Source organism: Megalobrama amblycephala, linkage group LG21 (assembly GCF_018812025.1).
Source record: "Megalobrama amblycephala isolate DHTTF-2021 linkage group LG21, ASM1881202v1, whole genome shotgun sequence".
In the NCBI taxonomy this organism is placed as follows: Eukaryota; Metazoa; Chordata; class Actinopteri; order Cypriniformes; family Xenocyprididae; genus Megalobrama; species Megalobrama amblycephala.
The window spans coordinates 31,104,421-31,119,426 of NC_063064.1; the positions used below are offsets into that span (position 1 = coordinate 31,104,421).

General features: G+C 41.5%; 2 protein-coding genes across 3 annotated transcripts in view; both read right to left on the reverse strand.

Annotated features, from left to right (window-relative positions):
• Positions 1-2,279: 2,279 nt before the first annotated feature.
• Positions 2,280-5,782, reverse strand: LOC125256176. 2 transcript variants are annotated; one of them, XM_048171930.1, is made up of 6 exons: positions 5,398-5,782; positions 3,545-3,616; positions 3,371-3,462; positions 3,059-3,217; positions 2,751-2,977; positions 2,280-2,641 (listed from the first exon to the last, which is right to left on the reverse strand). In XM_048171930.1, the coding sequence occupies exons 1-6, from the start codon at positions 5,462-5,464 to the stop codon at positions 2,533-2,535; spliced, it is 726 nt and encodes a 241-aa protein (XP_048027887.1). In that variant the 5' UTR covers positions 5,465-5,782; the 3' UTR covers positions 2,280-2,532. The 2 variants fall into 2 exon arrangements, with proteins under 2 accessions (XP_048027887.1, XP_048027886.1); XM_048171929.1 differs by having other exon boundaries at positions 3,059-3,226.
• Positions 5,783-5,909: 127 nt separating this feature from the next.
• The window catches only part of filip1l (filamin A interacting protein 1-like), a 36,843-nt gene continuing 27,746 nt past the window's right edge, over positions 5,910-15,006 (reverse strand). Inside the window, exons 6-7 of the mRNA XM_048171927.1 lie at positions 10,777-13,579; positions 5,910-6,375 (exon numbers count right to left, since the gene is read on the reverse strand). Coding sequence (XP_048027884.1) covers positions 6,223-6,375; positions 10,777-13,579 — 2,956 coding nt within the window. The 3' untranslated portion in view covers positions 5,910-6,222. The remainder of the gene's footprint in view (positions 6,376-10,776; positions 13,580-15,006) is intronic.

Sequence of the window (15,006 nt, forward strand, 5' to 3'; positions counted from 1 at the left end):
TTCAATGTTGAAAACAGTTGTGTACTTTTTTTTTTTCAGGATTCCTTGATGAATAGAAAGTTCAAAAGAACAGCATTTATCTGAAATACAAAGCTTCTGTAGCATTATACACTACCGTTCAAAAGTTTGGGGTCAGTAAGAATTTTTATTTTTATTTTTTTGAAAAGAAATTAAAGAAATGAATACTTTTATTCAGCAAGGACGCATTAAATCGATCAAAAGTGGCAGTAAAGACATTTATAATGTTACAAAAGATTAGATTTCAGATAAACACTGTTCTTTTGAACTTTCTATTCATCAAATAATCCTGAAAAAAAATATTGTACACAAATATTTTGTACAATTGTACACATTAAATGTTTCTTGAGCAGCAGATCAGCATATTAGAATGATTTCTGAAGGATCATGTGACACTGAAGACTGGAGTAATGATGCTGAAAATTCAGCTTTGATCACAGGAATAAATTACTTTGTCAAATATATTTAAATAGTACACAGTTATTTTAAATTGTAATAATATTTCACAATATTACTGTTTTTACTGTATTTTTAATTAAATAAATGTAGCCTTGGTGAGCAGACGAAACTTCTTTTAAAAACATTAAAAATCTTAGTGGTTCCAAACTTTTGGACTGTACTGTATATATATATATATATATATATATATATATATATATATATATATATATATATATATAACACATGATGTTTTAAACACTATTATTTTTTTAACTCTACATTTGTGCAGTAAAATTATCTTTAAAGAAATCTACATCTCTCATTTTCCTTCATGGAGACAACATGGAAAATGTGCCGTTAGTGGAGGATTTCTGTCACCTGGTGGAAAACAAACACTTTTAGCTTGAAAATGACATGAAATTATCACTATAACCAGTAGATGGCGACAGAGGACCACACATTAACTCATTTTCCATTTCCACTCCCTTTTATAGTTCTTTTCACATTTTACATTCAGATTTATTATAAAATTAATATAACAAATTTTAGCATTTTTATTGCACTAAAGTATGAAGTATAACAAGAGTATATATAAAAATAACTGTAAAAAAACAAACTTGCACAGTAAAATACTAAATTTTTGAGAAAGTAGCCAATAGGCTACTTTCTTGAAAATGACAAATAAAATTACCCATGGTTTTATAAAATTAAAAAAAATTACCCATTGTTTTTACGGTATTTTACTGTGCAAATTTGTTTCATTTTTTTACAGCTATTTTTATAGTTAAACTCACAAAGACATTTAGATAAAAGGAATTTCATAAAATAAATAAACAAATAAGCCCAGATTTTACTGTCTTGAATTGCTTCCACATCATGGTTTGTAAAATTCATTTATGCCATTTAGGCCGAAGCCTGTCGCCGGTTTCATTCATTTTAAAGAGGACTGAGGTGTTACGAATTAGTGTACATAGTACAGAGTTAATCGCATGTTTTTAGGGGTCTGGGTGGAAATTTAGAGCCCTCCTAAAATGGGCCTAGTGACGCCCCTGAGCATTAGTATTTCAGTAAATTATAAACCTCTACAGTGGTGAACACATGACAGCAAATGTGACTTTTGCACTTTGATTTGCTGCAATAGCACAAGCTCAGAAAAGTCCCATGGCAGAATTTCCAGCAGAAGAAAACAGAGAGATTGACTGCAGCAGTCAGAAGAAAGAGGTCAGATCTCTCCCTCAGCTGTCGTATCAGAAACTAGTTCTGTGTCATTTCATGCCAAGATGAAAAATAGTTATTAATAATCATCATAATCTGTCCATTAGTTTTTTGTCACTCAGTCTAACGTTGACGAGATTAAATTTGAACAGCGGATTCCTTAAAAACACACTTAGTTTTTTACACTCTTTAGACATTCTGTTGACTGTAATTAATGTTGCATCTACACGTCAACTAACTCTCATTAGAGCATTAGTAATTAGTGGACAGTTGGTCAGGGTTGGTAGAGTAAGTTGACATGTGCAAAGTTACAGTACTTACAGTCAACAGAATGTCTGAAGGACAATCAAAATAAAGTGTTACCAGATTTTACTAAATCTACAGTATAATGATAAGTGTTTCAATGTCAGTAAAATAACACTGGTTTATGGAAACATTTCCTCACAGACAGATGGAGTGTGTGATGACTGCCACCCTGTGACTGACCTCAGAACAGCAGGATGAAGCTCACGCTCCTCTTCATTAGAAGCACTTTGAGCATCTTGTGTTTGTTCAGACTCGCTGTCTGTGATGATCAGCACAAACACAACAAGACAAGCAGAATATTCCTTTAAGAGAGAACAAATGATTTTATTACCGTCTGTTTCACGATCGAGACATTTAAAAGTGCAGCACTGACAGACGCGACAAACACAAACATATTTACAACCGCAGCATTCAGCGCAAAACACACAAGTTCAAGTAATCAGCCTGTCCACACTCTGGCCGTCGCAAGGAATTCTGGGTCCTGTGAGCGCTAACGGCCTGACGGACGGGTCACGTGCTCCAGTGGTTCGTCCTGTGTCACATGACCGTCGTTCAGGGGTGGATCTGTGTTTGTGATTGGCTCTGATGTTCCTGCATGATCTTCTCCAGCTCCTCTAGACACGGACCGATCGCGCTCCTCGACGCCGGAGCCGTTCTGAACCTACAGAAACAACAAGAGGGGTCAGAGCGGACTGACGAGTGTGACCGGAGTGTGTGTGTGTGTGTGTGTGTGTGTGTGTGTGTGTGTGTGTGTGTGTGTGTCAGCTGACCTGCGCAGGAGTCCTCGGGCTCTTCGAGCGGCGGGTCGGTGTTTCTGCAGCGCTGCAGTACAGAACGCTGCTAGCGTGTTAAAGCAGCGCTCTCGTAGCGCGTTGTGGCCGCTCGTCTCCCACTGCGGAAGATCGCCGGCCAACCGACACGCGGCCTGAACAAACTCCAGGAGCTTCTCCCACTCGCCGCTCCGCAGGAGCAAACGGCCTCCTTCCTCACACGAGCGCTGCGAGACATCAACAGAAACGTTAAATACTCATTCTGCTCGGAGTGAACGAACTCCCATCATGCACGTCTCCGCTCTTACTTTGAATGCCATTAGGTGCGGACGAGCTTTCCTGAAGCAGTGGGCGTCCCGGTTGGAGCCGAGGCGGGAATATGGGATGGATCTGTAGACGCTGGTCTTCTTCTGATGCAGATCTTGCAGTAAGAGCTTCAGGTCAGACGTGAGCGAGCCGGACGCCATCTGAACAGACTGAGACCATCAAGAGACTCAGTCAGCATCAGAGGGTCATGTGACAGTGACGTCCCACAGTACAGTTCACATACACAGCAGTTCAAATACACGTTAAAAATGGCACGTATCTGAACTGATAAACGACAGCCGTGTGCGTCTCACCTGTTCGGCGAGCAGAAGACTGTCGAGCAGCTGCTTGGAGACGGACGTCTGACACTCGTACAGTCGCTCTCCGGTCCGCCGCCGCCGCGAACCTGCGGGAGAGAAGAGCGTTAATCACTCGCCGCTGATGTCACGAGACGGACACACGCGAGCACAGCTCACACGCTAACTCACACGCGTGTTTGACGCCGCAGCCGGCAGACAGACGGGAACACAGGATATCCATGTAGGATCTTCTCAGACATCCTATGGGGAAGAGAAGTTCACTTATGAAGGATTTAAACCAGTTTTCAATGTTTTAAATCCCCAAATGTGATCGACAGGGACCCCAATTCTACGATTTAAAAGACAGATGTATATTTTCATGTATAAAGACCCAATTTATAGTATGAAAAGCTTATTATTATATATTATTCTAAACATGAATAAAATATTATTTGGTTTTTGTCACGTTACATTATGTTTTTTTTACTCACTATACTACTTTACTGTAATGTATTATTTCTTTATTTAAATTTTTTTTATTGTTCAGTCATTTAAATCAAGCTTTTTTATATTTATGTATATAAATCAATTTAATTATTTAAAACAAAAGCATTAAAGGTGCAGTATGTGAGATTTCTGTCCGCTAGAGGTCTATTCAAAACAAAGTTGACGGCAAGTTTGAGCGCGGAATCTTGGGACATGTGATCTTCACCTCACAGCCGGTGGAAAAGAATAGGGATTGGACTCGTGAAGAAATCATGTTCATGGATGCGATTATTAACGTTACTGTAGTGTGAAGCAGAGCAGGAGCGAGTGTTGTGGAGCTGAACGAGGAGCTGGAGCGATTGATCAACACACGCCTCACGAGCAGCGGGACTTTTATTATGACACAGTCGCCTTTTCCGGTCATGAGTATGAGGTAACGCAGCTCTGTTTATCATATTAGATACATTTGAGAGTGTTGAAAATGATGTTATAGCGTTACTCTGAGCGTTCGCTCGGCGGCTGCTGTGAGACACTGTTACACACTGCAGTAAGATAGATCGATTTTACAATATCATATTAAATGCTGGATGATTGTGTTGATAAATGACATGCAATTAATTTTAAAACGTATTGTATGATGGAGAAAATGCTGTATTACTGTTACTAAAAATAAAGCTGCATCTGATTATGCCATGTTAGCTACTTCACAAAATAGTGTTTTTCTCTGAGGCATGGTAAAGCATGGTACTCGCAAAACATCAAGAAAATTAGATTTAAACAATAAGACTAAACGTGTTGAGCTATATAATAATAATAATAATTTGTTTTCTGTCTATAAATATATCAAAACAGTTGTTCTCTTGTCTATTAAAACATAAATATTAAAGCGTCTTTGGTGTTTTCATGGTTTCGACAAAATAAAAGCGGCATTGACAGGCGACGACTCACACGTCCCGCAGCCTTGGTTAAATTTGCAATTTTCTCATGATTTACAAATAGTTGGAAACATTTGGGATATTGTAAGTACTCAAGTGAACACAATATATAACACTGGCCTAGTGGTTTTACTGTAAAAATCTTACATATTGCACCTTTAACTTATTTTAAATGAAAAGCATTTATTAATTCATTCAGAGATTGTTTTCCTCTAAACTTTTCTCCAATTTGAAACCCCTGATTTAAACTACTAAAATCTCTACATGAAGCAGATGTGAGGTGAAATAAATCAATGAATCAACAAGAAAACATGAAAGACCTTCATCATCATCATCATCTTCATGAACAAAGGCAGAACATTCATATTTTTCATATTGTTGCTCCTAAAGACTGGATGAGGATTTAAAAAAAAAAAAAATCTTGGTGTTTTTGCATGATCTTACAAAAAGTGTATTAATTTCCATGATTATAACATCATGATAAGAAAAATATCACCAACAGTGAGTGACATCAGAGATCACAGTAACAGCTGGACACTGAATTTGGGTCACATTTCTTTGAGTTTTGGAGATTTACTGTGACTTTCATGATGATGATGATGATGATGATGTTGTTCTCACCTGTGATTTTGGCCTGTGGTTCTGGGATCTCCACTAACACTGATCTCTGATCAGACTCATCTGCCATTTTAAACTCTTTCTTCTCTTCCTGCTGGAATCGCCCGATAATCTCTCAGTTTTTCAGCGCGAAGCTAAAATATCCTTCAGTATCGCGCCATAAACTACTCAGGGAAACTAAATAAATAAAAAGGACTAAATAACATTAGTGAAATTAATCAATAAACATGAGAGAAAAGTTTCTTCTCGGAGCTGATAGTGTGCGCGCGCTCATCTCTCATTCATCAGCCGGAGCCCGCGCACAGCATTTACCGCGCGGGCGGGGCTTCCGTTTCCTACGCTCTGATTGGCTCAATGCTGTGGAGACGCTGAATTCTGATTGGTTGGACGTCAGTGCTGCGTCGTAGAAGCTCTGTATCGATCAGACTGTGAGTATTTGATTTAAACTCGAAGTTATAAATAATAATTTTATGAAACTAATGTAATAATCATAATCATTCAGTCTTAATCTGATGTGCAAGATATAAAAAGTCTTTTTATTAACATCCAGATCTCATACATCAAAAATACTTCATATGACAAGTGCATCATTTCTCTACGTTACTACCAGCTTAATTAATGAGTACAATAACTGAGTTCTGTCAAATTTAAAGAAAAAAGAAAGAGAGAGCAAAGTTCAGCACCATAAAGTGAAAGATTAGCGATGGTCAGGATGAGTTTTATCACAGTGTCTTTCTGAATATGATAAGAAGTCTCATTACAGCACCAAAAGTGATCAAATAAAGTGAAAGACAATAAACATAAAACATCTTTCCTCGGACATATCACTCATGATTTGGTAGGTTGGTTCATCATGTTCAGGTTGTTATTAGACACACATTTCCCAGAGTTCAGTGGGGTTTGGACGGCTTTCGCTGCACTGCAGCCTTTGGGTTTGGGGATCCTGGTCGGTCCAGAACGCCGGAATGATTCCAGAGGCATCTGTCGGGATCCAAACAGAAAGAAGCTCGATCAGTCGCTACATATGAGCAGTTCTGACAGTGTTCAGTGACCCGGCTAACAGGAAACGTTCTCAGAACGTTCTCTCAAAGTTATACACAAACGTTCTGTCGGTAACGCTAACAGAATGTATCTGGTCTTTAATAATGTTCTCAAAACGTTAGCACAAAAACATCATTCATGGAACCCTTTTTCTGAAACATTTTAGTTGGACGTTCGTCTAACGTTTTTTTAATGTTACCTGTTTCAGAACATTCAGAGAAAGCAAAACGTTCCCATAATAGTTTGCAGAATGATAATATGGAATTTTACCTTAACGTTCACATAACAACAACATTTTTATAGCATAAAGGGAACATTAGCAAACCATCTGAAAGCCCAAAGTATAGTTCACTTTTTATGCGTATGCAAGGGTACTCACTGTGTGACGCGAATTTCGTCATCAGAAGAGTATGCGCGTAGTGTACGCACACCGCCAGATTTTTGTAACTGCGCATACTTGTACGTGCAGGTCGCACATGCGCATTTAATTTTTTTTGCAGTAATTAGTTTATCCACAAGGTGGCAGCCGTGCCCTGAGGGTGTCGATTCATGTAGTCAAAGAAAAACTGCATAAACAGAACAGACAGGAACGCATGCGAGCTACAGCGACGATGGAGACCTACATAGGCGACCAGATTGTGTGAAGAGGTTAGAAAGTACCATCATTTGTACAACTCTAGCATGAAAGAATACAAAGATGTTTACATGGGTTGTAACTCGTGGCGAGAGTGTCAAACGCCTGTGTACGCGTACAACTCAAATGAAGTATACTTTCCAAGGCTGTGCGCTCGACTGCGTTTGTACACTAGTGTACTCGTAAAAAAACGAAGTATACCCAGGGCTTAACAGGGAGCTACAAACGTTCTTTCAGTAATGCTAACAGAACTATCTGGTCTTTGATAACGTTAGCACAAAAACATCATTCATGGAACGTTTTTCTGAAACATTTTTGTTGGACGTTCGTTTAACGTTTTTAAATGTTACCTGTCTCAGAACATTCAGAGAACTTTCAAAAGTAACGTTCCAATAATGTTTGCAGAATGATAATATGGAATGTTTCCTTAACGCTCACATAACAACAAAAACAGAAATAATGTTTTATAACATAAAGGGAACGTTAGCAAACCATCCTTAGAAGGTATTTTGTTAGCAGGGTCCTGGAAATGAGACTCTACAGATCTGTGTGGTGTTGAGATGGCCAGAAGATGGCGCTGTCAAACACACATCATCTCTAGTACATGCTGTTCAGACACAAGACTTCATGCTTTCTATCTTAGCAAGAAAATGGTTCAATTTGTCATTTGATTTTTTTCATAAAGAAAAACCCAGTTGGTTATAGCTGAGAAACTCTGTGGAGGGAGAATGATGAATGTGTTTGAGATGTGATGTTTTTTGTTTGGAACAGTGTGTAAGTTAGACAGAGAGAGAGAGAGAGACAGGAGTGTTTCTGCAGTCATCTGTGAGCGTCTCCTGAGGTTTGTGTGACGGATCTCATTCCTGCACAATCAGCACAAACGCTCTGCCAGAGACTGATGTCAGCGCAGGAGAGTTTAGAAAGCATGTCAGGCCTCACATCTACAGACGCATTAGATCCAGTCCGGCAGAATCAGTCCGGTGACTCCTGCAGTGGATTTGGAGAAGACGTGTTTCTCACTGTCTGAAGTCTGGAGCTTTCTAACTGAGCTCTCCAAAACCAAACCAGCAGCCTGCAGGTTTACGTCAGACATGAAAAATGTTCAAATGTGGGTCAGGCTGTGCTTTGGGCTCGGGTAACGCAGCATGCGGGTCGAGTCAGAGGGCACGTAGATGCACATAATGAGTGCTAATTAAAAGTGTCCTCCCTCTGGACTCGAACGAGCAGGAGCTTCCAGCGCCAGAGACGAGCGGCCGGCTCCACTGCAGCTGCTGTCACCATGGAAACTAAACAAGGCCTTTGTTTGGGCCGCTGAGAGAACCGCCTCTAAACAACCGCGTTCTTCTGTCGAAGGAACTTACAGGAACAGTTTTGTTGTTTAACGCTTCCCTTCGCTTGTGCTGCTACATCTGAGTTTCTGTAGATCTTCTGATTGATCATGAACTAATCTTAGCTGGACAAAGGGGTCAGGTTTGATGTTTTAGAAGGCTTTTGCCTTAAAGATTGGCTGGCAGACCAACTAAACCGGCTTATGAACAGTTAAACTACAGTATTAGTTGTTTGACGTTTTTCACAGGTTTCACTGCAAAACATGATGTTCTTCCTCAGTGTTTCTGTCTTGTTTTCCAGCACAAATATCTAAACAGAGAAGATACAATTACTGGAGAAGCAAAAATGACTGAAGATATGAAGTCTTGTAAATGTATCAGAATGAAGACATCTTGTTTTATTTTTGAATTAAGTTTATTTTTCTGACCCCATTGGCGGATATTTGTTCTTGTTTTAAACACAAACTATTTTTCAGAAAACGTCTCCAGTAAACATATCTTGATTTAAGTATGTTTCGATATCTGAGCTGGAAAACAAGACCCTGGTTGGGTCTATAAATGTACTAAATGTATCAGCCAAAAGTCCACTGCAAAAAATCATATTCTTACTCAGTATTTCTGTCTTGTTTTCCAGTACAAATATCTAAACATCCTTAAAACAAGATACATTTACTGGAGAAGCAAAATGACAGGAATTTACGTCTTGATTTCTCATTAACAATTTTGTGAAGTTTATGCTTAAAACAAGAAAAAAGCTTGTTATATTTCTCTGAAAGTAAAATCATTTTGAATTAGTAAATCTATCTTGTTTTAAGGATGTTTAGATAAGATGTTTTGGAAAACAAGTCTTTTTTGCAGTGATGATCAAATCATATGAAGAGAACCTCTAATGTGAAGAAGATGATTCCTTCAGTCCCATCATGCATCGTCTCATTTGTGTCTTGGTAACTGTCGTCTGTACTGCACATACTGCATGGATTTAAGCTAAACGAGTGCGTGTGTACTTGAGTGTGATTCACTAACAGGGCTGATGAGATATCGTCTCGGTTCATAATCACAGCTGTTCTCGAGCCCTCCATGAACGGCAGTTTGTTTAGCCAGACAACCAGAGGATACACACTCCAGACGGCACAAATTCCAGCCTGAATCAATTTAACGCTTGATATAGTCCATGTACACGAGTTCTGTGTCTGTGTTTGTGAGCAGATTCATTGAAAAGAACATGTTCTATAGCATGCTGTAATGTCACAGGCAGAGACGTGTGTTTGACAGCAATTTAGTTTCAAAAAACCTTTTTGACCAGTGCAAGCAAACTCCTCAAGTTAATGCTTTAACTTTCTACACACTGCAGAGCTTTAATGTTGTTTTTCTTTGGAGTCAAATCTCATGCAGCAGCAAACGACCATGCAGACGGTGAGACTTTTCCATGATATCACTACAGAAGACTGTGGATTCTCTCAGTGAGAGCGGATGGTGGTGGTGTTGTGGACCGGCCAGTAACTATGACATCAGACAATGAGCTGAACGTTCTCAAACTCTGCTCACATTTTCTCACAGTTATCACAGGTATAATTTACTTTATAAGGCCAATTCACACCACACAGACAAACGCCAACAAACACGTTTGTTGGGTATTGTCGGATCAGTGCGTTACATCTGTTGGCGTTGGTCAGGGTTTGTTTTCACCCGATTGAACATGTTCAATCAGTGTTTGTCTGTGTCTGTTGGGGCAGTGTGAACATGAGTTATTTTTCATAAAATTCTAAAGCCAACAGCCAACTTGTTTGTTGGCGTTGTGAACTGGCCTATAAATGTCTTATTAATGGTTAAATGTTTTCCAACAAAAAGCAACTGATAAATGAAATCATGCATGTGGACCTCATCAGAATGCATTAACTAATAAATTAAGCTATTGTTAACATTCTCATTTTCATTATTAACAGAAACCCAACATAAGATGTAAGAGGAAAATGAAAAATAAACCAAAAATGCAATTGTATATCAATCAGTGAACTTTAATGGTACAGGATCATTTGCTATCTAGCAAAAACAGTAAGTGCACTTAACCTCAAAGTGAAGTGAAAAAGCACAAGTGCTTGTGTTCTCGTTATGTGTGGTTTTCTCTGCTTTCGTTTTACATGTCATGCACATAAACATCTCATTATTAATCAAACAGAAACAAAGGAATCAAACCAACAAAAGAAACTACAGTTGCACAGGTTAGCCGCTACTGCAGTCAAGAACAACAGATCTGAGGGTTTGGAGGAGCAGTAGATCACGGAGCCAGGGGTCGACGACTGAGGAGATCAGGGGGTCACACTGTTCTACAGTCACTAATCAAACACTAGCCGGTTTGGGTCAGTCACAGATGTTACTTACTGTAATTTGTGAGGGCCGTGAGATGGGACTGGATGTGGGTTTTATCACGATGCTGCTTGTGATTTTGTTGTTGCCTTTGGCTGGAGTGCCATTGGCTAACACTGGAATCCTTTGCTCTGGCCCGAGGGAGTAATAGGGGCTGATGGATTTGCCCGTGGTGTTCACGGCTTGAATGTAGGGGCTCCCTAAGTGAATATGGATTTTGTTGTCATCAGTGGTAATGACATTTGGACCTGAGCTGTTGGACCTCTGTAGTTGCCAGCTGTTCTGCCTTTCAGGGCTCACACGGAATACGGTATGACCTCCCACAAGCTCTACCGGCTCTGACCGGTCAGGGGTTCCAGTGGTAACGGACACGATCTGAATGGGAGACATGGCTCGGTCTGGGGTCACCGATCCGCAGGACTCGGAAGATAGAGTTTGCGAATAGGCTGCCATGGTGAGCGGAGACATGGAGCGATCGGGAGTGCTGGGACTGCAGGGACTCTCCGGAGGAGTTCCCTTGGACTTGCTGGAAGGTGAGATCGAAGAGTTCTGGAGGATTGTGATTCGCTGTTTTGGAGGGGCACCACTTGTCGGGATGACCGCCGTGCTTGTATAGGACTGGGCGTTTTCTGTGGTGGGACTCGTGATCTCAAGAGTTGCAATGTTGTGCCCGTGGTCAGGGGTCACTTTGATATGGAGAGGTTGCCCAGGACTGTGTGTGAGGACCACGTCCCCCTGCTGAACGTGATTACTGTTCTGTCTCGGTTGTACCTTGCCATTCATTGGATGATGACTTTCTCTAGTCTTAAGGAAAGGGCCCCTTGCTCTTCTCATGTTGTTGTTCAGATTGTTGACATTGTTCATGAGCGACGGAGTGCATTTTGTAAGGTTGATCTCGTTGTAATTGGCCTCGTCCTCTGGATCGCTCTCCACGTACAGCTTGCCGTTGACCAGGGCACGTTCCAGCGGTGCAAGATTCCTGTAATTCGGGGACAGGCTCTCCGTTGGGTCCGTCTGCACCTCCTTTGTGGAGACTTGTAGATCTGAGAAACGTCTCCCGTTCATGCCCGGTCTCAGGCTCTTGCTGAAGCGACGGTATCTCTCCAGTTCTCGTGTAAGGTTCTCCATCTCTCTGGCCAGCTCTTTGTTCCTGACCTCTTGCTGGGTGAGTTTTCTCTGTAGGGTCGTGTGGTCTGTTTTCAAGCGGCAGATGGATTCCTCGGTGCCCATGTACTCGTGGATCTTCTCTTTCAGGGCTTCTACCTCTCTGGTGAGATGACTGGATTTGGCCTCTTCCTCTTTCAGACGCTTGTACAGGATGTGCTCTTGGTTGGACTCCTCTTTCTCAGCCAACTGGTACTTGGACAGCTCCTTCCTGGACATCTCCAGTTCCTCCATCAGTGCTTTTGCTCGTTCCTGCTCATTGGAGTATCTCTTCTCCAGGGATTCAAACTCATCTTCAGTCTTCAAAAGATCACCCTCAACCACCTTCATCTCCTTTAACTTCCTCCTGAGGCGCTCCACTTCCTGGGTCAAATCTTTCACTTTGTTGTCTTCCTGCTGGTAGCGGTAAGGACCTGGGCTCTTCGAGTGCTCCTCTTTGGATTTGTTCCTCAGTAACTCTCTTTCCACTGCTTCCAGTGATTGAAGCCTCTTTTTCATCATGCTGACTTTAGACTGAAGGTCACAGTTTTTCTCTTCTTCTGCCTTCAGCTTAGCTTTGAGCTCATCCCTCTCCCGAGTGGCAACACACATCTTCTCCTCCAGTTCGGCCTTTGAGCGCAAAGCTTTCTTGCTCTCTTCGATCAGTTTTTCAGTGACAGTGTTGACTTTGTCTTGTTCTGCCTGCAGTTTGCCAGTGCTGTTTTGCACTTTGTCCTCCATCAGCTTTAACTTTTCGGCCATAGCTTTTCTCTCATCCACTAGCATGACGGTCAGTGTCTTCAGTTTTGTCAAATCCTCTTTCAGTGTCAACTCCGTCTTCTCCAAATGAACCTCTGTAGCCTCAAGCTCTTTGATTCTGACTCTCAGCACATCTAGTTCATTGGACATGTGTTTAGTCATGGTCCGCTCTTTCTCCATGTTGCTTTTCAGTGAACTGCACTCCTGCTTGCTCTTCCCAAAAGCATCCTCTAATTTCTCCAGCTCCATAATTCTGTGATTCAGCTTGTCCACCTCCGCTTTTAAGCTACAGCTCTGACTCGACTCCTTCTCCAGCTTTCTGTGGAGGTCCCTGCACATGTCCTCCATCTTAATCAGCTCCTCGTCCTTCCCTTCCATTTCAAGCACTCGTTTCCTCAACTCCTCCACCTCCGCCACTAGGCTGGAGTTGCCACACTCCCCGCGGCCGATTTTATCCCGTAGCTCCTGCAGTTCCTCCTCTGCTCTGTGCAGAGTCTTGTTGGTTTCTTCCAGCTCATCTAACTGCCGGCTGAGTGCGGAGAGCTTCTGCCGTAGCTGTCTGTTCTGGGCATCTTCATTGGTCAGTTTGGCAGTCATGGCTTCCTGCTCTTGGTGGAAATGGCAGGCCTGGTTGCGTAACTCCTCCTCCAAGCGATGGACTTTGTTCTCCTCTTCTTGCAACCGGGTTTGGGTGGAGCTCAGCTCGTCTTGGGCCTGAGTGGCAGTATTCTGGAGTTCCTGGACCTTGGCTGTTTGTTGGGTCAGCTGCTCTGCGAGGCGCTGCTGTTCATCGACCACCAGGAGGGCAAAGGACTTCAGCTTAGTTAGTTCGTCCTTTAGACTTGTGACTTTCTTAGTGTTCTCTTCTTCCTTTCTCTCCTGGTATGTCTTTTCCTGATCAATGAGCAGTTTCAATCTGGCAACAAAGAAGAAAATAAGAAAAGACTGTTAAGATGAAATACAGACGGCCTGTTTTTTTAAAACATAACATTTTAAATGTTTGTTGTAAATGCTGATTCAAACTGCACCGACAGATGCCGACACAGACAATCACCAGATTACAGTGTATCAATTCTCTGATCTTCCACAACCCGAAAAACAGCATTTGAACATGTTCAATCAGTGAAACCAATGCTAACAGATGCCTACGGGGGAACACACTGATTTGACAAAACCTGACAAAGTGTCTGTTGCCGTCTGTCGGTGCGGTGTGAATTAGACTGTTTTGTGTAAACCTCAGTTTTACATAGATATAGAAACACAATAGCCTACAGTGAAAGTAAACTACTATTCAACTGGGAACCTTTGTATCCATGTTTGTTCATGCCATATGAGGATATATAGAGGTGTAATTGCAAGTAAAATCCAGTAGACTAAAAGTGGGGCAGTGTGTTCCAGAGGTACAAAGTCATGCAGAAAGCGGGGTCATGGTGGCTGGCGCAAGTTTCCCTGGTCCCAAATGCCGCCAGCGGTGGAGGGTGTTTTGACTACAGGACGCAGCTGCCAACCTGCACTACAGAAGGCACATTAGAGTGGAAATGGAAAAAGACTTTTAATAAGGGGGTTCCTCTGTCCCCCCCCACACCCATGAACACCACCACCTTCCTTCAGTGGTTTTATATTTTAAGGAATTCCCCCTCCTCCAAAGGCCATTACTGGCTATGTAAACAAAACCTCTTTCAGAGGCTCCTAACCAGCAGTGGACAGGGATGATGTCAGTGGTTCGTGTATGAAAGTGTGTCCACATGCTTCCATGTGTGTGTCACTCATACGTGGCTTCAGCCACTTAAAAGTAATGGAAAATCATCTTAATAATAACAGAACGACGATAGAAAATAAATAAAAGTCAGATTCTAAAAATACAGTATTATAAATCACAGTGCAGTGTCCTACTGAACATGAACCAAAGCACGAGTGTGTTCCTTTATGACACCGCACAGTTCCATTCTCTGAGATTACTTGCAGACTGAACATTCATAAAGCGTCAAGCCGGCCATCCTCGCTACAGATGCTGGAAATATCTGTGGTGTACATCGGTCTCTTTGTGACTTCATTAAACATTTGTGGTTCACCATTAACAGAAGGAAATGCAAGTCAAAAGTTGAAGTGCGTAAGATTGAAACGCTATTGTGCTAATTGCTCACAAATGCTGTAGCGAGCTCATTATCTGCCGTCACAGGGCCAGAAAATACTGCAGGAGAGAATGATGCATGTGTTAGATCATACTACCTAAAACTTGTTTTTTTTATTTACAACCTCATAAGCTCAAACCTGATGCCACATTTCAGTGATTTATTGGCATGATAGTTTTATGCAACCACTGTGCTGCAGTTTAGATACTAT

Excerpts from the sequence above, each read along its gene's own strand:
- LOC125256176 (XM_048171929.1), bottom strand. The coding sequence starts at position 5,464 with ATGGCAGATGAGTCTGATCAGAGATCAGTGTTAGTGGAGATCCCAGAA. Across the intron at positions 3,463-3,544 it reads CTGCGGCGTCAAACACGCGT|GTTCGCGGCGGCGGCGGACC; the intron begins GTGAGTTAGCGT and ends TCTCTCCCGCAG. Across the intron at positions 3,227-3,370 it reads GTCTTCTGCTCGCCGAACAG|TCTGTTCAGATGGCGTCCGG; the intron begins GTGAGACGCACA and ends TGATGGTCTCAG.